General features: G+C 46.3%; 1 protein-coding gene across 1 annotated transcript; it reads left to right on the top strand.

The window, feature by feature from the left end:
• Positions 1–11,381: 11,381 nt before the first annotated feature.
• Positions 11,382–12,371, top strand: LOC103306780 (olfactory receptor 52P1-like). Its single transcript, XM_008175900.4, has one exon. It carries the CDS (start codon positions 11,424–11,426, stop codon positions 12,360–12,362), a length of 939 nt encoding a protein of 312 aa, XP_008174122.2. The 5' UTR covers positions 11,382–11,423; the 3' UTR covers positions 12,363–12,371.
• Positions 12,372–26,892: the final 14,521 nt, after the last annotated feature.

The raw sequence follows: 26,892 nt of genomic DNA, 5'->3' as shown, positions 1-26,892 counted from the left end.
ACACTTCAATCTCCCTGGTCATTCTATCACAGATTTAAAAGTCACTGTCATTGAACAAAAAAACTTCAGAAACAGACTTCAAAGAGAAACAGCAGAACTAAAATTCATTTGCAAATTCAACACCATTAATCTGGGCTTGAATAGGGATTGGGAGTGGCTGGCTCACTACAGAAGCAGCTTTTCCTCTCCTGGAATTGACACCTCCTCATCTATTATTGGGAGTGGACTACATCCACCCTGATTGAATTGGCCTTGTCAACACTGGTTCGCCACTTGTGAAGTAACTCCCTGCTCTCCATGTGTCTGTATATAATGCCTGCATCTGTAGCTTTCACTCTATGCATCCGAAGAAGTGAGGTTTTTACTCACGAAAGCTTATGCCCAAATAAATCTGTTAGTCTTTAAGGTGCCACCAGACTCTTTGTTGTTTTTGTAGATACAGACTAACATATTTGCCCTTCATGTTATTCTCCCAGGGGATCCTGCCCATCTGTTCCCTGAGGGAGTCAAAGTCTGCTTTTCTGAAGTCCAGGGTCCATATTCTGCTGCTCTCCTTTCTTCCTTGTGTCAGGATTGATACCCTGCTGGTAAGGGTGGGGTTCAGCACTGAGGGGCTTTGATTAAGAGACTAGGAGACCTGTTCCATAAAACACACATCATTTACTGAGTGATACAGTAGCATAAATACACAATAGTAAAAATGTGCTCTGTATGATTCATCATAATGCCAGCCCTCTTCTTGATACCGGGGGCCCTCCAGATCACAAGTCTAGGGGTCCTTTGCTTGCTTGTCATTCAGTGTCTGAATAACAAAACAACTCCCCTCTCTGTCCTACCCTCTACGCTCTGAGGCAAACAACCCATTGCGTATTTACAAACTTCAAAAGAAAGCTGTCTCCAGGCAAACTTTTCTCATTTTCCCACCAATAAGTAATGGCGGCCACCTACTAATCCTAACCATTGTCTATGAACTCTGTGCATGGCAGGGCTGCACTGTCTCACTAGCTACGGTCTCTGCCCATGGTACAAGGACACAGTTATCTTACTCTAGAATGGGGCCATGGATGTGGGAGAAGCACTGTTGTGCTCTCTAGTCCTGGTACCCATTGTCCAGAAGGTCTCAGACTGACACCAGCTAGGACCAACCTCTAGTGAGGGACCCTCTGCCGGCAGGGTAGGAAGATGGGGGTGGGGCAGTAAGCTGTCTATCAAATCTAGATATAAATTTGTAGTCATTGCTACCTACTGAAGCTATATGAAAGAAGATAAAACTCCATATAGGATAAAGTCTGGTGATGTTTGCATATACTTTTTGAGCATTTGGGATTTTGCCCTTTCTGCACAGAAATAGTTATTGAAAGACTTCTGCTGGAGACAAGTGGGAGGGGATGAGTATGAGCTGAGCGCCTCTTGGTAGATTTCCCATTTTAGAATTGTAGGATGACTTTACTTATATGACAATGACTTACCTGTGACTCAGCCTAAGAAGGGCCCAGGATTGCTGTGATTTTTTTTTCATTCTGTCCCAGGAGATCAAAGTCTGGGCAAAAGAAAATAAAATAAAAAAATCTAAATAGAGGTAAATAGAAAGGAGCATGAACACTGCCAAATTAAGTGTAAAATGTAATAAGAAAAGCCAAAAAGGAGTTTGAAGAACAGCTAGCCAAAAACTCAAAATGTAATAACAATTTTTTTTTAAGTACATCAGAAGAAGGAAGCCTGCTAAACAAACAGTCGGGCCCCTGGATGATCGAGATACAGAAGGAGCTCTTAAAGATGATAAAGTCATTGTGGATAAACTAAATGAATTCTTTGCTTCAGTCTTCTTGGCTGAGGATGTTAGGGAGATTCCCAAACCTGAGCTGTCTTTTGTAGGTGACAAATCTGAGGAATTGTCACAGATTGAAGTGTCACTAGAGGAGGTTTTGGAATTAATTGATAAACTTAACATTAACAAGTCACTGGGACCAGATGGCATTCACCCAAGAGTTCTGAAAGAACTGAAATGCGAAATTGCGGAACTATTAACTATGGTTTGTAACCTGTGCTTTAAATCAGCTTCTGTACCCAACGACTGGAAGATAGCTAATGTAACACCAATATTTATAAAGGGCTCTATAGGTGATCCCGGCAATTACAGACCAGTAAGTCTAACGTCAGTACCTGGCAAATTTGTTGAAACAATTGTAAAGAATAAAATTGTCAGACACATAGAAGAACATGCATTGTTGGGCAAAAGTCAGCATGGTTTCTGTAAAGGGAAATCATGTCTTACTAATCTATTAGAGTTCTTTGAAGGGGTCAACAAACAGGGCAAGTGATGGGAGGGAATATGATGAAGCTTATTTTAAACTGGGCTTTAGATGGAGAGGGTCCAGCAATGCACTGAAGATTCATTGCGTTGTATGTAGCGATGTATTGGCAAACGACAGTATACCACCCTGCAACCCAAAACAAGACATCCTACCTGAGTAAATAAACATGGAGAGTTTTTTCAGAGGAAGCTAAGTAGCGGGTGCTCACCTATGCTCCCAGGGGATAACAATCGACCTGTTGCTGGATAATTGTGTTCTCAGTGTCCACTCCTTCAATATGCCCTGCTGGGTTACGCTGATAGACGTGCTCACAGAACTGGTTCTGCAGATCATCATTCAAAAATGAACCTTCACCCCTGTACAGAGTTTAGCATTCATAGGGGCTGACTGTCACACTACGCCCTCATATCATTCATAGAGATATTGTTATGATATGATTATGGCATAAATATGATGCATTTTAGACAAGATAGGTCATGTGATGTATCATTGGAAAGGTTATGATTTAGTGAATATGATTACCCTATTTGTATGAACATATCATTTCTGTCTCTGAAGTTAGGCACAATAGTCATCAATGACTTAGATATTGGCATAGAAAGTACGCTTATTAAGTTTGCAGATGATACCAAACTGGGAGAGATTGCAACTGCTTTGGAGGACAGGGTCATAATTCAAAATGATCTGGACAAATTGGCGAAATGGTCTGAGGTAAACAGGATGAAGTTTAACAAAGACAAATACAAAGTGCTCCACATAGGAAGGAAAAATCAGTTCTACACATACAGAATGGGAAGAGACTGTCTAGGAAGGAGTACGGCAGAAAGGGATCTGGGGTTATAGTGGACAACAAGTTAAATATGAGTCACCAGTGTGATGCTGTTGCAAAAAAAGCAAACATGATTCTGGGATGCATTAACAGGTGTGTTGTGAGCAACACACGAGAAGTCATTCTTCCACTTTGCTCTAGTTAGGCCTCAGCTGGAGTATTGTGTCCAGTTCTGGGCACCACATTTCAAGAAAGATGTGGAGAAATTGGAAAGGGTCTTGAGAACATGACCTATGAAGGAAGGCTGAAAGAATTGGGTTTGTTTAGTTTGGAAAAGAGAAGACTGAGAGGGGACATGATAGCAGTTTTCAGGTATCTAAAAGGGTGTCATAAAGAGGAGAGAGAAAACGTGTTCATCTTAGCCTTTAAGGATAGAACAAGAAGCAATGGGCTTAAACTGCATCAAGGGAGGTTTAGGTTGGACATTAGGAAAAACTTCCTAACTGTCAGGGTGGTTAAACACTGGAATAAATTGCCTAGGAAGGTTGTGGAATCTCCATCTCTGGAGATATTTAAGAGTAGGTTAGAAAAATGTCTGTCAAGTATGGTCTAGACAGTATTTGGTCCTGCCATGAGGGAAGGGGACTGGACTCGATGACCTCTTGAGGTCCCTTCCAGTCCTAGAATCTATAAATCTATGAATCTGTTACAAATCTATTTACACCTTGAGAACGTTCACTAGACAGATTGCAATCAGGGTAGAGAGCTGGTTAGGTAGGGTCATTAAGGGGAACAATAGGTCTTAGAAGATGCTAATCTCCCACTGGGGAGCCTTCCTTGGAAGCCTTCCTGAGGATGCTGAGAACTGCCTCTGAGTCATGGCCGTGGTAACTCAGGGCAGTTCAGAATAAATGCGCCCATTTCTTCCCACTGCTCAAAGAAACTCACATGAGAGTCTTAACAGACAACACATTATGTACGTATTACATAGTTCAACAGGAAAGAGCCAGGCCACTCTCCCTCTGCACAGAAGCACTAAAATTATTTATCTGGGATATTTCCCACAACATCACACTATCGACGGGGCACGAAACCTGATAGGCTGAATCGCAAGTTCCCACAGCCCCAGAACTCGCTGCTTTTGTTACTGAATAGGAGCTGTTTCTCCTACATCATCCAACAATGAAATGACATCAGACCCTCGCAGATAGCAGCTGGCTTGGGAAAGTATGTGTCATAGCAATGTCAGCCACAGCTACCCCAGAACCAGCTTGGGTAGTTTCTGATCACAGCCCGGTGTGATCTGCACTCTGTCAAGGCAGAGCTAACCTTTAAGGGAGGTGGTGGAATGGACATCCCAGGGCTCTGGTGCCAGCCATATCCCAGGGCTATCGTATATAAGCCTGTGTCTCAGTCAGTAGTGAAGAAGTGACACCGAAAACCTGGGTGAGCTGCCCCAGTAGCAGTCTGCAGAGACTAGACCAAACTCTCTGCTAAGAAATTGGGAAAGAAGCTGGGCAGGGACCCAGTCTGTGCAAGCAGAACATAACTTGGGGAGGGGTTGATCTATGGAGGGAAGCCAGAGGAAGGGCTGCATAGGAAAAGTGCCAGGTAAACAGAGATGGCAAGAGCTAGGGTGGAAGTGTCTAAAGGTAGACAACCCAACTGTGCATCATCCGAGGGGGGAGACTTGTGGTAGAGGGATGAATCCTGACAGTGCTGCCACGATGGAAGGTGGGGAAGGACTATCTGGATGATAGGAGGGTTGGAAGCCCCACAGCCCAGAGAGGTGGAGCAGCTACAGCAAGTGTCAGCCATGACAGGGACTATCCAGAGATGGGACCAGCATCCAAGCTAGGATGAAGTGAAAAGGCCCATGGGCGGCGATGGCCAATGACATCCCATCCCCTCCGCATCCAGCACTGTCAAGGCTACTTCCCCACTCTGAACTTTAGGGTACAGATGTGGGGGCCTGCCTGAAAACTTCTAAGCTTAACTACCAGCTTAGATCTGGTCCGCTGCCACCACTCCCAATGTGCTAATTCCCTTCCCTGGGTAGCCTTGAGAGACTCTTCACCAATTCCCTGGTGAATACAGATCCAAACCCCTTGGATCTTAAAACAAGGAGAAATTAACCATCCCCCCTCCTTTCTCCCACCAACTCCGGGTGGATCAAGATGCAACCCCCTTGGATCTAAAAACAAGGAGAAATCAATCAGGTTCTTAAAAAGAAGGCTTTTAATTAAAGAAAAGGGTAAAAATAATCTCTGTAAAATCAGGATGGGAAATAACTTTACAGGGTAATCAAACTTAAAGAGCCCAGAGGACCCCACTCTAGCCTTAGGTTCAAAGTTACAGCAAACAGAGGTAAACACCCTAGTAAAAGGTACATTTACAAGTTGAGAAAACAAAGATTAAACTAACATGCCTTGCCTGGCTGTTTACTTACAAGTTTGAAATATGAGAGACTTGTTCAGAAAGATTTGGAGAGCCTGGATTGATGTCTGGTCCCTCTTAGTCCCAAGAGCGAACTCCCCCAAAACAAAGAGCACACAAACAAAAGCCTTCCCCCTCCCCAAGATTTGAAAGTATCTTGTTCCCTTATTGGTCCTTTGGTCCACATGGCCTCTGGGACTGTTGTCTGCTGAGTCAGCTGGCCTCAGTGGCTGGGTCACATCCAGCCCTGGGAAACAGCCCCTGCATTACGACCACATGCACCCCCTACTCAGGAATTGGAGAAGTTTCACTGAGGAGACACAAGAGATCTTATTGGATCATCAAAGGCCCACCTAACCCCTGCACTGGGCAATGACCCAGTACATCAGTTCCTGAGGGGACACCTCCCCCACCTCAGTGACACTGGGAAACTCCCTGGTTGGCTACGTAGACAACCACTCAGGACACCCTGCTGCATTCCCTGGCCCAGAGCCGTCTCTCACCACCATCTGATGCCTCACGGAGCTGTGAGGCACTGATTGGCTGTGTGTTTGAGTGCCAGCACCCACTGCAAGCCTTGGTCACTGGCCTGTAAAATATGGCTACACAGCTGGCTGCCCTTACTCAGACACATATGGGCAGCCTGAGTCATGGCTTAACATGGCTGTATGGAAGATGGAGTGAGCTGTTTCCAATGGCCCTGAGTACTGAGAGAATCCAATTCCCCACCACAAGTTCCTCCCACCACTGTGGCCACCTCAGTCCAACAGAACCCCTGGCTGTGGAGGAAATGCAGCCTCATGGTGATGGGGACCATGTTGGTGAGATGTTATCCCCTGGGCCACACACGTTTCTGGTCTTTACACAAATGATACAAAAAGCCTCTGAATATGTAAAGCCATGTTGCTGACTGATGTGTGACAAAGCCTGGAAATGTGGCTACTAACCGTCTTCACGGCAGGTGCATTTGAAGACTTCAGGGATATGTGCCTGAGAAAGCAATCCACACACAGCGTTCTGCAATCAAACACACGGGCATAAACCGTATCACCAAGGGATGCTAAACGAGACCATGGCCACCAGGATGGGGTCAATGTTCCCTTTAAGCTGCGCACCTGCACAACAGTCCATCAAGTGCCACACACTTGATTATTAGAGCCATGCACATCCGCAGTCACGGCGACTTGTGTTTATCTTGGTAGATTCAGTCAGAGAAAGGGAGAGGGTGAAAGGAAAACCCTCTAACACCCAGTGGCTGCTGTTTCAAATTTGGTGGATTAAGACAGACCTCGGATACCTCAGTTTGGGTGTGTGGCGCCATCTGGTGTCGTGTTGGGTGATAACAGGGTCTGGAGGGGCTGAATCACTAGCAAAGCACTGTGGGAAAGAGCCAGCTCAGGTGGGTGGTTAGAGGGCACAGGAGTTTCCACGCCTCCCAGATTCAACCCATGAGCCGATAACCCATCACACTCATACCTTCAGGATCCAAAAGTAGGCCCCCAGGAACCTGTAATGCAAGCATGGGGCAGGGACTGTATCCAGTACAAAAGAACCAGATTTAGCAATTGTTTGATTCCTTTACCACTGTGTTCTCACCTCAGCAGGGCATCACAATGTAAAACACCACAGTGAGAGTAGAATTCTAACACAGGAGAGCACAACTGCTTTTCTGCATCAATAGCTGAAAGATCAACACAATATTGAAATGTGATGCTTTCCCGATGCAGAGAGGAGATGAAATATTAGAAGGGTTTGAGCTTCCTGATGTATATCTGCTTTAGAGCTCACAAAGGGATACTGGCAAATAGCTTTGAAACCAGAATCCTGGGAGAAGACAGCGTTTTCCATGCCCTACGGCGTTAATCAATTAAGGATCACTTCATTTGGCCTTCATAGAGTGGCACTGACTTTGTAGAGGTTAATGCGCTGTACATTACAACTGCATAGGCAGTATGCAGCTATGGCAGTATTCCCAAACATAGATGGCTGTACATTATACATGGGGGGGGAACCCTTCATCAATTGCTAGGCTGAACAATAGTCTGCAAGACAGTTTACCCTGACAATTCTGAGCCCCTGGTATCAGCAAATTATTTCTTCACTCCCAGGGGAGGCTCTCAAGCTGTAGTTCTCCAGGGTCTATTTTCTGCTCAAACCAGGGCTGGAGTCGAGGGAATTGTCTGGGAGTCCTGGCCAATCTGAGAGTCTACAGGGACTATACAGGGGAATCATAAAAATCACTGCCCAACATGGCAAGTGTCAGACATGTGAGATTCAGACCGCGATTCTTAGGGCTCTTCCTTCCTGTCGCTGAAAGGAGATTTTTTCTCTCTCTGCTGAGCAGGTTTTTGGTGAGTTGCCTGTTCCTGCACTGAAGTTATTGCTGAGGGCTCAGGAAGGGTTCCGGGGTGTACGTGAAGAACCATCTGGGCAGGAATTCACCACCACTTTTTGTTTAGTAATATCAGAAACACTAAGGGATTTACCTGGTAAAATTGAAAGTACATATGTATTGGAGATAGTTTAGCCAAATATTTGTTTTTAAGATCAGTTCCTTGTCTCTTACTGTGTCCTTCTAGCTATCTAAATAGCTTCCTTTTTTTGGACAGTGTGGTTTTTCCTCTGGTTCTCTCAATTTTTCCAATTCAGTGACTTCACTGCCCTATTAGGAAGTGCAGCCGATGCCTTTGCAGTGGGTATCTGTGTTACCAGCGAGTTCACAAAAAGAATGAGTCGCGCACTGGCCAGATTCTGCTCTCACATTTAACCTTCACTGGTCACTCCAGATTGAAGCTGGCATTCCTGAGAGCCAAATTAGGGTCCACATGTTTCGGAATCCCCATCTTTCGTGCCCAGTCTCAGAATTCCACATAAATTGGGGGTTCCCTCCATACACTTTCAGCACCCTTACAGAAGCAGGCTCACTGTAGCAGGACCCAAACGCTTGTTTTTTGCAGCTTATAGCCAAAAGTTAAAAACTCAGGGTGAATCTTGTCACATTGAGATCAGTGGCAAAGCGCTGAAAACAGCCAGGAGTTCACCCTAAATCCACATGTAGGGACTTAAATAAATAGCCCTATTTACACCGGTCATTAGCCTACAGTGACTTCAACGGGAGTCGTCCTGTGGCCTCTAAGAATGGATAAGCTCATTTGAATCAAAATGAACTGACAGGAGAGATACTGGAATCTCAAACTTATTTCCAGACAGAATTTCTATAACTTCAACTTCCAGCCATTGGATTCTGTTACATCCCTGTGTGCTAGCCTGAAAAGTCTATTATTAACTATTGGTTCCCTGTGTAGGTACTTACAGACTGTAATCAAGTCACCCCTTACCCTTCTTTGTTAAACTACACCGATTGAGATCTTTGAGTCTATCACTATAGGGCAGGTTTTCTGCTCTGTTACTAAATCTTGTGATTCTTCTCTGAACCCTCTTCAGTGTATCAACATCCATCTTTAACCATGGGCACAAGTACTGGACAGAGGATTCCAGCAGCAGTTGTACCAGTGCCAAATATACAGGTAAAATAACATCTCTACCTCTCCTTCAGATTTCCCCGGTTATCATCTCCGGCTCTTTTGGCCTGTTAGGCAAAAAGACTCTTTTCCCCAAGAATCAGGCAAGCACAGACAACACTGAAGGGGGTCCATTTACGTTACCGGGAAGACTGAGAAGCAGGTTAAAAGACATGATGCTATAGTGGCCAGTTATATACATTCTCTTATCAATTCATTTGCATTTATCGGTACATACAGAGACAGACATTGTTACAAGCCAAAAGAGAACCCTGAACAAAGATAAAAATAAGAACAAAAGGTAGATATAGAGGTCATCCTAATTGCATCAAACATCTATGACTACCTTGCGGGGGAAGGAGGCGGGGTGGGTGTGGGTGTAGGGATGAGTGCTTACAGATATCCGGTGGGCTATGAAGGGAGGGTTTATTCTGTTCTAAGAACTAAGTTACTCAGTGGATATTGACCATATACGCTTATCAATTGTTTACAATTGTCAATGCTATTTGTGCTACTGAAATATTCCTGCTTGCTTGTCTGGTCCCGATCCTGCTTTCCTCGCTGAACTGTCCCTTTTCATGGGCACAAACTTTGTTCCTTCTTACCGATAAGCTGAACTAAGTTATCGTGTATTGACAGAAACTATGTCCTTGCTTCTCAGCAGTTTCTGTCTTTTCTGCTGGCTTAATTTTAATTCCTTCTTAACAGGCCACAGGGTCACACCGGGAGCTCATGTTTAGCTAATTAACCATTCATGCCCCCAAATCAAGTTCAGAGTCATTGTGCTTCCCATGATATCCCCCCATCGTGTGAGTATTGCCTGTACTCTTTGCAGATATGTACATGGTTATATTAGAACACATGTTGGTTGCTTCGACCAAGTTTTCCAATCAATCCAGATTGCTCTGAATCAGTGACCTGACCTCTTCATTATTTATCAACCCCCAATTGTTGCATCATCTGCAAACTTCTTCGATATTCAGGCACGAGAAGGGTTGGCAGGTGAGTTGCTGACTCATGTCTCTGCTTACACTTGTTAGTTACCACCTGTAACTTTTGCCTCAGGCAAATCTGGATGTCTGCAAGAAAGTGTCTCACCAAAAGAAACAAGGGAAGTAACTGAGGTGCCGGGCTGTAGTCCAAACTACCACGACACTTGTGCCCCCCATACCCATTCTCTTGAGTACAAAGTCATAGACCACCATGAGAATGTCTTTTTCACTGAGAGAAACTTGTCTCCATTCCAATATAGGAACTGCATCGTGGATCAGACCTATGGTCCATTTAGTCCAGTGTCCTCTCTCTGACAGTGAGAGCCAGAGGTGCTGCAGTACAAGGTGTAAGAAACCCACAGAGGGATGACCTGACTATCAGGAGGGTGTCACCTGAATGCCTAACATCTAGAAATTGGCTTGTGTCCTGAAACACGTGGCCTTATAGGCTTTCCAAAATATTCATTTAGCTGTAACTATTGTAACTGGATAGTGACACTATCCAGGTATATGTCCAAACCCTTCCTGATTCTTCCTTAGCACCTGGCCTCAACTTCCTTTTGTGGCAACAAGATCCTCAGTTTAATCAGGCATCAAGTGAATATAGCATTCTTTTTTATCTGTTTTGAATTTGCCATATTTCAGTGTAATTGAATGTCCTCTTGATCTTGTCTTAGAGAGTAGATTGAGCATGTGTTCTCCCTCTCTCCTTCCAGTCAGTATTCTACAGACTTTTCTCATATCTCCTCTTATTCATCTCTTTGTAAGGTAGCGATCCCAATCTTTTCAACCTCTCTCTTTGATCATTCTCGTTGCCCTTCCCTGAACCCCTCTAGTTCTCCAATATCCTGTGTGGGAAGGGTACCCAGTACTACACAGAGGAGTCCAGAGGAGGGTGAAACATTGACTGACTGATCTCATGGCGTTGTATTTTCTGTATGATTTCCCATCCCACTCCTCCTAGATTCCAATGTTTTGCTTAGTTTCCGTCCCTGCTTGCTTTGTGAGCAGGGTTTCATAGGGCTCTGTACCATGACACCCAGGTCCCTGTCCTAAGCTCATACAGTTAATTTACAACCATGTTAGGTGTTTGAGGAGTTCAAGCTTTTTCCTCCAGTGGGCATATATGTTGCAGTTATTGACATTGAAGGTCATGTGCCATTCACGTGGATGGGTTAGCTCCCTCTGAGGACTTCTCGGGACTTGACGATGACCTAAATAATTTGGTGCCATCTGCAAATGTTGCCATCTCACTGCTCACCCTCCCCCGTTCTAGATTGTTAATAACTATCAAATATTTATTATAAAGTGTGTAACCCCGTACCTGTGCTTTTCTCCATCCACAGGCACCCTGAACATTTCTGAACCTGATTGACGCATTGACCACCTCATGGAAGCTTTCAACCTGACCACCTCTGACCCGTCACCATTTATCCTAATTGGCATCCCTGGCCTAGAAGCTGCCCATGTCTGGATTTCCATCCCTTTCTCTATATTCTACATTGTCGGCCTGTTTGGAAATTTCACGCTTCTGTTTGTTGTAGGCAAAGATCAAACCCTGCACAAGCCAATGTACCTGCTGATCTGCATGCTGGCACTCACAGACATTGGCACCTCTACCTCTGTTATGCCAAAGGCACTCTGTATATTTTGGTTCAATTTGAAGGGCATTACTGTGGGTGGCTGCCTCACCCAGATGTTCTTTCTTCATGCGATTTCTATTATGGAGTCAGCTGTCCTCGTGACAATGGCCTTTGATCGCTATGTTGCCATATGCAACCCTCTGAGATATGCTACCATCCTCACCAATGCACGGATAGCTAAGCTAGCGCTCGTGGGTTTGATAAGAGCTGTTCTCCTCATGTTGCCCCTACCCGTGCTTCTCAGTAGGCAACCATTCTGTGCCAACCACATTATCCCCCACACTTACTGCGAGCACATGGCTGTGGCGAAGATGTCATGTGGGGACACCACTGTCAACAGGACGTACGGCTTGGCAATGGCATTTGTAGTCATTGGGTTAGATCTGACACTGGTTGCCCTGTCCTACAGTCTGATCATCAGGGCCGTCCTCAGAATCTCCTCCAAGAAAGCCTACCAGAAAGCCCTCAACACCTGCACAGCCCACATCTGTGTGATGATGACGTCTTTTACTCTATTCTTTTTCTCCACTCTGACACACAGGTTCGGTCAGCGCATCACTCCTCATGTTCACATCATCTTGGCAAACTTTTTCTTCCTCATCCCCCCCGTGATCAACCCGATCATTTATGGGGTCAAAACCAAAGAGCTTCGTGACAAAGTGGTCAAATACGTCTGCAGAAGATGATCGCCTGGATCACTGACATTAATCCTCTGTGACAAGAGGGAGAAAGGATATCTCCTCATTAATCAAGAGTACTCTATCCCACTTTGGCTGAGCTCAACATTGTAGTTTACAGTCTGAAAAGTTGCTCACACCAAATGTTTTATCACTCCATCACCAAGCACTGCTCTCTCGGTTGTGTAGTTCCCTCTCTTTGACCATCATGTGATTTCTTTCGGCATCACCAATCAGTCCCCAACCCCACACAGCCTGTCACTCAGCCTTTTCATGACTTCCAGACTACCAGAAGATACTGCAGCTTTCTGAAGCAAGGTGGCTTTGCATTAGTCTCTGTGTGAACAGGGTTCTTGATCAGTTTGGCGAACAAAAGCTATGTTTTCAGATAGCCAAAAAAAAAAGAAAGAAACTACAATCCTGAACTTCTTTTTCATATGTGCAGTGATCCAGTGAGTAAAATTTACCTAATTTTGCTATATCCAGTAATTCAGGAAGCCTGTAGGATAAACCAAATGTTACAGTTGGAAAATGATAATACAGGAAATCTGCTGCAGGAATTGAGGACATTATTCTAGAGCTTGTTGGTGAGAATTGTGAAACCTCGTATTTTGAGAAGGGGACTGCTGTATTAAACTATAACAATAACCGTTGAGTGAAATTATTGACCACTTTGCACAGTCGCTTTTCAGTAAGAACTTTCAGAACTGACTCTAACTCTTCACATTGTCAAAGATGTCAAAAGTAGACATTGAGATTCCATGTTGACATTTTTGAAAGAGATGAAACAGAGATTTCCACCAAATGTTGAGGTGATTGAATTGCTTGCAGTACTAAGTCCTTCTACTGCGCTCACCTTGACATAACCTAGATTGGCTGATATCTCATTTTTGCCATTGGTTTGTGGAGACTTTGGACAGTTGGAGCAGCAATGGAGAGTTTTGCCTATGGTTCTCTGGCCTCATGCTCAGGAAAACCAAGTTGAGCAGTTTGGGGTTGAAGTTCTCGAACACACAGATTCGGCTGAGGACAAAGACTTTAGTGAACTTCGCTTGTTTGCTCTTTCATTACTGTTGCTACCTTTTAGCAACACTTCAGTTTAATGATTATTTTTTTCAGATGAACTTGATAAAAACAAAACTGCAACAAGACACTAGAGAAACTTTTAGAAAATATCTTATTAGGGTCAATATAAAACTACGAAAATCTGTTGTGAAGAATTTGTGCTAATGAGAGGAATGATTGTTGATATATATGAGCAGCAGCAGAAGCATTCTTCTCCCAATGAAGACAGTGAGTATGAAATGTTGCCTTTTAGAGACTAACAGAAACACCCTAATTAAATTCAAAATATGGACATTGGCTTCCGTCATCGAATGCCATTAGAAATAAATAACATGATAATGCCATTATTGTTTTTAGACTACATATGTTTTCGGCTTCTTTTGTGTTATATTTAATACTGTCATTCTCTGTTTTTTGTTTCTGGAAAAGAATCATCACAGCTTAGAGACAGGGCCTTTGCAGGAGGCCTGAAATATGTGAAGAACAAACTGGAAACATTTCTTACATCCCAGAGATGGCTGTCTGTGGTTTTTCCCATGCCCACAGAGCGAGGTTCCTTGGTTCCTTGAACGTTTCTCGGTTTTTCAAATTATTATTTAATAAATTATATTTGGGTCCTACTTCCTAGAGCCTGAGGGTATGTGGCCACTGACAGAGCAGATGCCTTACTTCATAGAATATCAGGGTTTGAAGGGACCTCATGAGGTTATTTAGTCCAACTTGCTGATCCCTAAATGGCCCCCTCAAGGATTGAATTCACAACCCTGGCTTTAGCAGGCCAATACTCAAACCACTTTGTTCTTCCCCCCTTACCTGTGGTATAATCACAGCTTAGAGCCAGGGCCTGGGCAGGAGGCCTGGGTTGTGTGAAGAACGAACTGGAAAAGTGTCTTACATCCCAGAGATGGCTGTTTGTTTTGTTCCCCATGCCCACAGAGCGAAGTTCCTTGTTTCCTTGAACATTTGTCAGTTTTTCATTTTTTTTTAAATTGCTGTTTAATAAATTACATTTGGGTTGAACTTAGTGTAGTGATCAGTGGGTTAGGAAAGCATCCAGTGAGTACCCCGGAGTGAGTTCACTCTAGCCCCTGTCCTAAGTGACTATGATGAGAATGGGTCTTCAGCTTGCCAGGAATCCTGGGCCCAGCTGTGTCACCATTTCCATACAGGATTGTGGAAGGGGAGTCCTTCAGATGAGGCAGGTCTCCGGGTAAAGGGAGTGGGGACTCAGTCCCTTCTCTAGCCAATACCCCTGGGGTAGTGCAGAAGCCAGGAAAGTTCCCCACAATAGTTCCTAACTTACATTAGGGACCTGGGACAAACTCCTGGGTTGGATTTTAGTGACACGTAACAAGATGTGTAACTTGTGACATCTTCATATAAATGATGAAAGCTGAAATGTGTAACTTTGGGGAACACACTTGCTGCATAAGGTGAATGTAACATCACTGCATGAGATGGCTTCCCAGAGACTGATATCATATACAATATTTTCCCTGTATTATTTTATTAATGGGTTAGAGCAATAAACTTGACATTGATCATTTGCCCTCTTGAACGTATTTCATAACAAATGAAAGCTTGGTCAAGGAATTGACTACACCGTTGATCAACAACCAGGATGAATCACTCCTTCCTCTCAGATTCAGAATTTAGACATAATGAAGGCACCCACAGAAATTATTCCCCTGAGTAAAAGGGCTGATGACGTTTACAAGCCTTCAGCATTAAAAAAATTAATGGGAAAGTTTGGTTTTGTATTTCTCATTGTGCTCCAAAAAAAGTTTCTGGAAATGGTAAATGCTTTTTTCAAAACTGCTACAACCCAGAGACACAGATCTATACAAAGTAGCAGTATTATTTTCCACAGCCACTGAACTTTTAGCTACATTTGAAAATGTGGTCCAAGAAGCCAAACATTCAACAAGTAAATGATCAGGAAAATGGGGCAGAGAAATCAAGTGTGAAGAGAAGTGCTTAAGGAAGGCAAAAATACAGGGGAGCAGCTCATTTTGTGGCAGAGCAGGGAGGAGAGCAGACCTCCTACTGGCAGCTACAGTGGAGCTGAGCTGAGGGAAGTTTCTCCTACATCATCCAACAATGAAATGACATCAGACCCTCACAGATAGCAGCTGCCTTGGGAAAGTGTGTGTCTGGGCAAAGTCAGCCACAGCTACCCCGGAACCAACTTGGGTGCTTTCTGATCACAGCCCGGTGTGATCTGCACTCTGTCAAGGCAGAGCTGACCTTTAAGGGAGGTGATGGAATGGACAGCCCAGGGCTCTGGTGCCAGCCATGTCCCAGGCTCAGTCAGTAGTGAAGAAGAGAAACCGAAAACCTGGGTGAGCTGCCCCAGTAGCAGTCTGCAGAGACTAGGCCAAGCTCTTTGCTCAGAAATTGGGAAAGCAGCTGGGCAGTGACTCAGTCTGTGCAAGCAGAACAGACCTTGGGGAGCGGTTGATCTATGAAGGGAAGCCAACAGAAGTGCTGCATAGAAAGACTGCCTGGGAAACAGAGATGGCAAGAGCCGGGGTGGAGGGGTTTAAGGGTACACAGACCAAGTGTGTATCATCCGAGGGGGAAGACCTGTGGTAGAGGGATCAATACTGACTGTGCTGCCACTGTGGAAGCTGGGGAAGGACTATCTGGATGCCAGAAGGGCTGGAAGCCCCACAGCCCAGGGAGTTGTAGAAGCTACAGCAATTGTCAGCCATGACTCCACACGGCCTCTGGGACTGGTGTCTGCTGAGTCAGCTGGCCTCAGTGGCTGGGTCACATCCAGCCCTGGGAAACGGCCCCTGCATTACGACCACATGCACCCCCTACTCAGGAATTGGAGAAGTGTCACTGAGGAGACACAAGAGATCTTATTGGATCATCAAAGGCCCACCTAACCCCTGCACTGGGCAATGATCCAGGGCAGGTCAGTTCTTGAGGGGACACCTCCCCCACCTCAGTGACACTGGGAAACTTCCTGGTTGGCTACGTAGACAACCCCCCCAGGACACCCTGCTGCATTCCCTGGCCCAGAGCCGTCTCTCACCGCCATCTGGTGCCTCGTGGAGCTGTAGGGCACTGATTGGCTGTGCGTTTGAGTGCCAGCACCCACTGCAAGCCTGGCCTGGAAAATATGGCTACACCGCTGGCTGCCCTGACTCAAGCAGATACAGGCATCCTGAGTCATGGCTTACCATGGCTGTAGAGAAGCTGGAGTGAGCTGTTTTCAATGGCCCAGAATACTGAGAGAAGCCAATTCCCCATCACAAGTTCTCCACACCACAGCGGCCACCTCAGCCCAGCAGGCCCCCTGGCTGTGGTGGGAATGGAGCCCCACGGTGATGGGAACCATTTTGGCGAGATGCCATCTCCCGCACCACAAACGGCCCTGATCTTTACACCCCTTATCTCCCTTGGTGCCAAACACCACCCCCTTTACATCGTATTCAGGCCATAGTGCACTGAGGGTCAGAATCCCATGGCAGGGTTTCTTGGTCACTGCATGTCCCAGGACAAATCACCTCAGCAGCCCATTTGCTTCAGTCTCCAGTATGAGCTCGACTCAGGGCACTTGGAATCCCACTACTGAGTCCATGAGATGGTGGCCAGCATGGACCATGATGGGGTTAACACACTGATGGCTTCTGTGAACACCATACATCTGTGGCATGGTGGTACATCACCCATGGTGCAGTCTATGCGCCAGCCCTCCCTCCATGCCCATGTACAGCACCAAACTGGGAGCCACCCGTCTTGTCACCCCACTTAAAAGAAGACATTTATAGAGATACTGAAGGAGAGCACACAGTCTGGTAAGCTCGCCAGCCCCCTAAAGAGACAGGCAGAGGTGGGAGGGATTAGATGGGTCACGCTGACTGCTCTGGGAAAGCAATGACTGAGGTAGGTTCCCCCCCCCACACACATTATTAAAGCATTCAGGGTTTTGTACTTGAGGTGGTTTCTGGGTTGGGAGTCACTCTACACAGAGGCATTGGAAGTTTTTTTGTTTCCCCATGTACTCCACTAAATTGGGCCGAAGTAGAGATTAGATATTTTTTTTGCCCAGACTTTGATCTCCTCGGGCAGAATGAAAAAAACTAATTGCAATCCAGGGCCCTTGTTAGGCTGAGTTGCAGATAAATCGTTGGTGTATAAGTAAAGTTTTCCTACAATTCCAAATAGGAAAGCTACCAAGAGGATCTCGGCTCACAGTCACCCCCAACCATTTGTCTCCGGCAGAAGTCTCGCAATAACCATTTCTGTGCAGGAAGGGCAAAATCTCAAATGCTCAAAAGTGACACGCAAACATTACTAGACTCTATCCCACATGGAGTTTGAGCTTTTTCTTTCATATAGCTTCAGTATGTAGTAACGACTACAAATTTATATCTAGATTTGATAGCCAGCTTACTGCCCCACCCCCATCTCCCTACCCTGCCGGCAGAGGGTCCCTCACCAGGAATCAGTCCTAGCTGGTGTCAGTCTGAGACCTTCTGGACAATGGGTACCAGGACTGGAGAACACAACCGTGCTTGCCCTTCTTCCGCATACGTGGCCCCATTGTAGAGTAAGAGAACTGTGCCCGTGGACCATTGGCTGAGACCATAGCTAGTGAGACAGTGCGGCCCTGCCGTGCACAGAGTTCATAGACAATGGTTACAATTAGTAGGTGGCCACCATTTTTTATTGGTGGGAAAATGAGAAAAATTTGCTTAGAGATGAGTTTATTTTGAAATAAATACACAGTGGGTTGTTTGCCTCAGAGCGTAGAGGGTAGGACAGAGGGGGGAGTTGTTTTGTTATTCAGACACTGAAGGACAGCAAGCCAGGGACCCCTAGCCTTGTGGTCTGGAGGGCCCCCGCTTGCAAGAACAGAGCTGGCATTATGACGAATCATTCCCGTATCTTGTGCCAGTATAGCCACATGTAGAGCAGTTGGCAGTACTTTACACACAGAGAAAAGACATTGTCAATTGTTAGGCTGAACAACAGTGTGCAAGACTCAGTTTTCCTGACAATCTTGAGCCCTGGTATTAGCAAAAAATTTCTTCACTCCCAGGGGAGGCTCTCAAGCTGTAGTTCTCCAGGGTCTATTTTCTGCTAATCCCACTGCTCACAGAGCCAAGGGAATTGTCTGGGAGTCCTGGCCAATCTGAGAGACTGCAGGGAGTGTACAGGGGATTCATAAAGGTTGCTGCCCAGCATGGAGAGTGTCAGACATGTGAGATTCGTACCTTGACCCTTAGGGCTCTGCCTTCCTGTCGCTGTGAGGAGATTTCTTCTCTCTGCTGAGCAGCATTTTGGTGAGTTGCCTGTTTGTGCACTGAAGTTAGTGGCAAGGGCTCAAGAAGGATTCCAGGATAAGAGTCATAGAGAGTCCTGTGACACCTTTAAGACTAACAGATGTATTGGAGCATAAGCTTTCGTGGGTGAATGCCCACTTCATCAGACGCATGTAAAAGTAAAGGGTAAAAGTCAAGCACCATCTGGGGAGAAATTCCGCAGCACGATGACTTGAACTGTTTAGTATTGTTAGAAATACCAAGGGATTTCCTGGTAAAATTGAAAGTACAAATGTGCTGGAAATAGTTTAGCCAAATATTTGTTTTTAAAATCACTTCCTTGTCTCTTACTGTGTCCTTCTATCTGCCTCAATAGCTTCCTTTTTTGGGCAGTGTGGTTTTTCCCTATGGGTCCCTCCATTTTTCCAATTCAGCGACTTCACTGCCCTATTAGGAAGTGCAGCCAAAGTCTCTGCAGTGGGTATCTGTGTTACCAGAGGGTTCACAACAAGAATGGGTCACACTCTGGCCAGGTTCTACTCGCACATTCTGCCTTCAGTGGGTCACTCTGGATCGAAATTAGCCTCCTTGATAGCAAAATCAGGGCCCACGTGTTTTGGAATCCCCGTCTTTCATACCCAGTCTTGGAACACCACATAAATTGGCGGTTTACTTCAGACTCTTTCAGCACCCTAACAGAACCGTGTTCTCTGTAGCAGGACCCGAACCCATGATTTTTGCAGTTTGTAGCCAAAAGTTAAAAATGTAGGGTGAATCTGGTCCCATTGAAGTCAATGGCAAGGCTCTGAAATCAGCCTTGAGTTCACCCTAAATCCACATGTAGGGACTGAAATAAATGGCCTGATTTACACTGGCCATGAGCCTCCAGTGACTTCAACTGGAGTTGTCCTGTGACCTTTAACAATGGGTGAGCTTGTTTGAACCAAAATGAATTGAAAGGAGAGTTGGTGAAATCTTAATCTCACAGGCTTAGTGATTCAGAACTCTTAGGCTAGGTCTACACTACGGGGGAGGGAAGTCGACCTAAGATACGCAACTTCAGCTACATGAATAGCGTAGTTGAAGTTGCATATTTTAGGTCGACTTACCTGACTGTGAGGACGGCAGCAAGTTGACCGCTGCCATGCCACCGTCAACTCCGCTTCCACCTCTTGCCGCGGTGGATTTCCGGAGTCGATGGCAGAGCCATCGGGGATCAATTTTATCGCGTCTTCACTAGACATGATAAGTCGATCCCCAATAGATCGATTGCTACCGCCGATCTGGCGGGTAGTGAAGACATGCCCTTAGAATAATATTTTTTGTCTAGGAGGGAGAGAAGTCTGCTCTTTCTATCCCCCGGTATCTTGGGTTCTGGAGTGGTTGAGAAGCACTAAAAGGCAATGCAAATAAAAGCATATATCTGGCATTGACGAAATCATGTGAGGTTGGAAATCTGAGCTTGGGAGGTCCAGGAACACACAGTCAGGGCCGGCTCCAGGCACCAGCCTGGCAAGCAGGTGCTTGGGGCGTCCGCTCGGAGAGGGACGGCACGTCCAGGTATTCGGCGGCAATTCAGCGGACGGTCCCTCACTCCCGCTGGGAGCAAAGGACCTCCCGCCGAATTGCCGCCCCAGATCGCGATCGTGGCTTTTTTTTGGGGGGGGGGGCTGCTTGGGGTGTCCAAAACCCTGGAGCAGGCCCTGCACACAGTATGTGTATGTGGAGGGGCAGGAGGCATGTTGTGCTGAAACTGAGTGAAATATGGAGAGGACATCCTGCCTAATGCACAGACGAAAGAGGCCTAACGAGGACTGGTATGGGGCGGGGGTGTTTCTCAGACTGGAATGGAATGTGGGCCACACTGTAACAGATTGTCTCTGACACCGTCTGCCATCCGGACCATCCCTCCTCCCGTGAGCAGCCCCACTACAGACTCCTGGCAACATCAGCAATTGCGAACACGTCAAAGCAGCCTCAGGAAGGCGTGTCTGGGTTTCCAGTGGGCTGCAATATGTCAAAGCTTTGTGTCATTTTGAGAAAGAGTTGCTCACTCTGGCTCCTTTTAATCTTCACGTCCTCTCTCCTTCCCACTGGGTCTGTCCCTCTCTCCTTCCCTGCACAGGCTGAGCTGTTGCTGGGGTTCCCTTCACCCCCAGAAAGGCAACTCAGGCTGATCTCCCCTTTTCCCCAGTGCAGGAAGACACTGAGTTTAACCTCGTCTGAGGAGGTATTTCTGTGAGCTGTTGCTGTGGGGTCTGGCACCTGAGTGATGGGTATCGCTGTGTGGCAGGGATGGAAGTTGTATGGGGTGGGGTGGGGACCTGCCCTGCCAAATCACAGAACTGCAGCCTGGGTGTCACAACCTTTACTCAGTTTTCAATCCAAATGCTGTTATGTAACTTCAGGCATTTTGCCAGTGGAAAGAGCCATTGATCTTTATGTGACATGGCACCCCATATTCTTCATAGTGATATTATGATATGATCTTGGGGTCCGTGGGGGTTCCGCTTTTGGTCTAGATAGCTGGTTGGGGAGGGCCTAGTCAGGGCAATGAGCCATTAGGGAAAACAATAGGCCTTAGGAAACACTTATCTCCCACCTGTTGAGCCTTCCTGAGAATTCTCCAGACAGCCTATAAGTAAGGATAAGATTTAGTCATGGACATTTTTAGAATAAAATCATGAACATTTCACGGGCAATAAACCAATATTCACAGCCCAGTGACCAGTCCATGACTTGTACATGAAACCCCAGATTAAGTTTTTGGTGTTCTGGAGGTGTCTGGGGGGTGCAGCTGCTGCTCTGGAGGGAGGATCTGGGGTACCCGCTGGTGCTGGGTGCGGTTCAGGGTGACCGCTTGTTCTAGGTGGGGCCTCCAAGACATCTTCTGCTGCTGGGAGGGGGCTTCTGGGATGCCCATTGGTGCTTGGGAGGATGGCGGGGGGGGGAGGGGGAAATGGCCCAGGACCACAGCAGCCACTGCTAGTGGGGGATATCCCAGAAGTGCTGCAATGCTCCTGGTGGGGGGCAACACTGCCAGTCCGGGACCGCTGTACTGCTGCAAGCGGGGGTGGCCTGGGACTGCTGTGTAGCGACCTGGTGGTTGGCGGCTCAGCCAGCCTGTGACTGCCACACTGCTGCTAGCGTGGGGGAGTCCAGGACTATCACCCCTGCTGTCGAGCAGCGGCCCAGGACCGCCACTGTTGCAGGGTGGGGGGTAGTGCAGTTGGCACAAGGTCTGCCAGTGCTTCTCGGGTGGCCCTTGGTTAGTCACCCCTGCTATCTGAAGAAGTCACAGAGGTCCCAAAAGTCATGTAATCCATTACTACTGTGACTTCCGTGACAGACTCGCAGCCTTACCTATAAGTAATGGATGCTGTGACTCTACAAAAGCGTGTGACCAGGCCACATAACTCTGGCCTCCATCTTGGGGAGTTTGTACTTTTCCCACAAACTGGTCTGGAAACCAAGATTTCAAACAAAAGGTCCCAGCCATATCCTAAAGCTATATAAGGCAGGGAGTGACATCAACAGATGTTCTTCACTCCCCACAGAAGATTCCTGGGAACAACTGAGGAAAAAAGAGTGAACTGGAAGAAGTGCTGGACCCAGACTAAAAGGATTTCTAACCTGTGTATGGAAACCTGAGAAACCCACGCTTAAAAGCAAATTCAGCTTGTGCCTTGAGACTTTTCCAGACCGCGTGTATCATCAATCAGGGTGAGAAACTGCTAAATCATAGTCAATTTAACTAGTGTGCTAAGCTTAGTTTGTGTTTTTGTTTATTTGCTAGGTAATCTGCTTTGATCTGGTTGCAATCCCTTATAATCACTTTAAATCCATTTGTTGTACTTAATAAACTTGTTTTTATGTTTTAATCTAAACCCAGTATGCCTTGAAGTGAAGTGTCTGCTGGGGGTGGGGGGGATCTCAGCTTGGTTACCACAAGTGTGCATTGTCCTCCCCATGTTCAGGGAGGGGCGAACAGGGTAACTAATTCATACTGGTCGGAGTTTGGTCCATGGCAGGATGGTCCAGCTCTGGGGTCCTAGGCTAGAGAGCTAGTGGTTATTTTGGCTTTAGCCTCTACATTGCTGGTTCATGCAGTGGCTGGTCAGGGAGCCTGGATTTGTCCCTCACTATGTGAATGCTGATGGAGTTGTAGGACCTGGAGCGGGTCTGCAGTGGGTCACAACAGCACACTGAGACAGGGATCCAAGGCTGGTGAGTCAGCGGACTCAGTGACACCCAGCTCCAGGTGGCACCCTGGGGAACTCTTCACACTTTGCTCCTCAACTGCTTCAATCTCCCATCATACTCTGACACCCTCTCTGTCGTCTACTTCCCCATCCCAGTCTGCCCTGATTCCAAAAACATGCTGGTCACAAGAGTCTTCTTGTGCTACCCTGTCAGCCCTGGCCCCCAATAACTCTGAGCTGCCCCACGCTCCCCACAACTCTTCTTCTGCAGAGGGTGAGGTGCCTCTCATCACTCCTCCTCCCTTGGCTGGGGGGTCATCAGTGACTGTGTCTCAACGGTGAGAAATTTCACACACGAGTGTCAAATTTCCATGCAGGCACCTGTGCGGCTTCTCTTGTTACACCCATACACATCACGGGATGCTTCAACGACTGTTTTACAGGAACAACTCGTAATCTGAGAAATATTCACACTACATAATGAGAGCGGGGAACTCTGGGACATGCCTGAAACAGTGGGCCACTGGGACACGGATATTAAACCCCAGATGCTCTGGGACCATTACATAGTCAGCTCTGTTAGTCAACGGCGAGGGTTGTACATTCATTCCCCAGTGCGATTTTATGGGTCAAGTCGTTATTTTTTTCACCTAAAACCTTCATCCATGCAGTGCCTGACGGGACCCATCAGACTTGTGAAATACACACCTAGTGTAACATTTCCAAGGTGTCACAGTCAAATGAGAATTTCTCCACATATGGCTAAATTCAACACCATCATGAATTGAAAAAATGCCTTCAGTATGTTCAGGCATGAGCTTGCAGGGAAAACGCCTCCATCTGACTCGGGACTGGACCAGTGCATTCCAAGGCCAGATGGGATCATAGTGATCATCTAGTCTGTATAACACAGGCTTGTATAACACGGGCCTCAGAATTTCCCCAAAATAATTCCTAGAGCAGATCTTTTAGAGAAACATCCAACCTTGATTTAAAAATTCTCAATGACGAAGGATCTGCCAAGACCCTTGGTAAATTGTTCCAATGTTTAATTATTCTTACCATTTAAAAATGTATGTCTTATTTCCAGACAGAATTTCTATAACGTCAACTTCCAGCCATTGGATCCTATGACACCACTGTATGCTAGCCTGAAAAGCCTATTATTAGCCTATTCCTATATAAAGCCTATTCCTGGTGTAGGTACTTATAGACTGTCATCAAGTCACCCCTTCACCATCTTTGCTAAACTACACAGACAGAGATCTTTGAGTCTATCAGTATACGGCAGGCTTTCTAATCTTTAACTAATTCTTGTGATAATTCTCTGAACCCTCTTCAGTGTATCAACATCCATCTTTAATCGTGGACACCAGAACTGGACAGAGGATTCCAGCAGCAGTCACACCAGTGCCAAATATACAGTTAAAATAACTTCTCTACCTCTCCTTCAGATTTCCCTGGTTATCATCGCAGGCTCTTTTGGTCACAAGGTCACACTGGGAGCTCATGTTTAGCTAATTACCCCTTCAAGCCCCAAATCTAGTTCAGAGTCATTGCACTTTCCACGATACCCCTCCATCGTGTGAGCATTGCCTACGTTCTTTGTTTCCAGATTGTAGCAGGGCGACGACTCACCAGCGTGGCGTCTCCTGATGGTCAGCCAGGGAATTAGCTCTTTCCACTCAGGAGCACTCTCTGCAGGCCGGGATACTGCTTGCCACTGGCCCCGGAATCCTTCCCAGACCCCAGTGCCCCTTACATTGGGTTTCCGCTCCGTGCAGTACCCTGCAGTCTCGCTGGGTCTCACCTCTCTGGGGAACCCCCAACCCCCTGTCCCCACCTTGCCTCAGTCTTGGCTACTGCCAGTCACCATCTAGCCCCTGCTCACTGGGGCTGACTGCAGTATAAATGCCACTCATCATCGGCAAGGAGGGTTTCCTGCCTCTGCCTACCCTTGGGCTGCCCCTCTGCAACCCCAGTACCATTCCCAGCCTTTAGCAAGGCCTGCAGCCTGGGGGTTTTCCAGGCCAGAGCTCCCCAGCTCCTCTGGCCTTTCCCCAGCCCTGCTCCATTTTAGGTACCCTGCTCAGCTCCCAGCAGCCAGGCCCATCCTTCTCAACATCCAGAGAGATAGATTATCTCTGTTTAGCTTCTGCCCCCAGCTCTCTTATAAGGGCCAGCTGGGCCCTCATTCAGCCAGCCACAGCTGTGGTCAGCCTCCCACTCAGCTTCCCCAGCCGTTCTTAATCCCTCTTAATTTGCTGCAACCCTCCCCAGGGCTGCTTTTACCCTTTCAGGGCCGGAGCAGGGTGACCACCCCGCTACACAAATGTAGATATTTACAAGGCTATATTACAACACATGTTGGTTGCTTCAACCCAGTTTGCCAATCAATTCAGATTGCTCTGAATCAGTGACCTGTCTTCTTCATTATTTGTGATCCCCCAATTTTCACGTCATCTGCAAACTTCATCAATATTCAGTCAAGAGATGGGTTAGCATGTGTGTTGCTGACACATCTCTCTTACACTTGTCAGTTAGCACCTGTCACTTATGTTTCAGACAACGCTGGGTGCCCTCAAGAAAGTGCCTCACCAAAAGAAACCAGGGAAGTTACCGAGGTGCCGTCCTGTAGCCTGAAATACCACAACACTTGTGCCCTAGTGCCCATTGTCTTGATTACAAATCATAGACCTGCATGGAAATGTCTGTTTCCATGAGGGAAACCTGGCTTCTTTCCAAAATAGGAACTGCATCGTGGATCAGACCTATGGTCCATCTAATTCTGTGTCCTCTCTCCGACAGTGACAGCCCCAGGTGCTGCAGTAATACACAGGTGTATAGACTTTCCAAAATATTTATTTAGCTGTAACTCTTGTAACTGGAGAGTGTCACTATCCATGTAAATGTTCAAACCCTTCCTGATTCCTGCTTTGCTCATGGCCTCCGCTACCTTTTGTGGCAATGAGTTCCGCAGTTTAATTAGGCATCAAGTGAAGAAAGCATGCGTTTTTATCTGTTTTGAATTTGCCACGTTTCAGTTTTATTGAAAGTTGTCTTGATCTTATGTTAGAGAGTGGATCGAGCATGTGTTCTCCCTCTCTCCTCCAAGTGAGTATTTTACAGACTTTTCTTATATCCCCCCTTATTTATCTCCTTTGTAAGGTAACAATCCCAGTCTTTTCAACCTCTCTCATTCATCATTCCCTGAAACCCTCTAGTTCTTCAATATCCTGTGTTTTGAAGGGTGCCCAGTACTACACAGAGGAGTCCAGAGGAAGGTGAAACATTGACTGACTGATCTCATGGCATTGTATCTTCTGTATGATTTCCCATCCCCTTCCTCCTGGGTTCCAATGTTTTGCTTAGTATCTCTCCCTGCTAGCACTGTGAGCAGAGTTTCACAGAGCTCTGTCATGTGACACCCAGATCCCTGTCCTGAGTTCATACAGTTATTTACAACCTTGTTAGGTGTTTGGGGAGTTCCAGCCATACCCTCCAATGGGCATAAATGTTGCAGTTATTGACATTGAAGGTCATATGCCATTCGCCTGGCTTGGCTAGCTCCCTCTGAGAACTTCTCTGGATTTGACTATCACTTAAATAATTTGCAAAAAGAATAGGAGTACTTGTGGCACCTTAGAGACTAACAAATGTATTAGAGCATAAGCTTTCGTGGGCTACTGCCCACTTCCTCAGTAGCCCACGAAAGCTTACGCTCTAATAAATTTGTTAGTCTCTAAGGTGCCACAAGTACTCCTGTTCTTTTTGCGGATACAGACTAACACGGCTGCTACTCTGAAACCTTAAATAATTTGGTGTCATCTGCAAATGTTGCCACCTCACTGCTCAACCCCTTTCTAAATTGTTAACAGCCATAAAATATTTACCGTATTATTTGCTATAAAGTGTGTAATCCCCTCACTGTGCTTCTCTCCATTCATAGGAGCCTTGATAATTTTTGAGCCTGATCAACGCATCAACCATCTC

This window comes from Chrysemys picta, chromosome 1 (genome assembly GCF_011386835.1).
Source record: "Chrysemys picta bellii isolate R12L10 chromosome 1, ASM1138683v2, whole genome shotgun sequence".
Classification (NCBI taxonomy): Eukaryota; Metazoa; Chordata; order Testudines; family Emydidae; genus Chrysemys; species Chrysemys picta.
Note: the sequence above shows the minus strand (reverse complement) of the source record. Positions and strands in the feature narration are given on the sequence as shown.

Excerpts from the sequence above, each read along its gene's own strand:
- LOC103306780 (XM_008175900.4), top strand. The coding sequence starts at position 11,424 with ATGGAAGCTTTCAACCTGACCACCTCTGACCCGTCACCATTTATCCTA.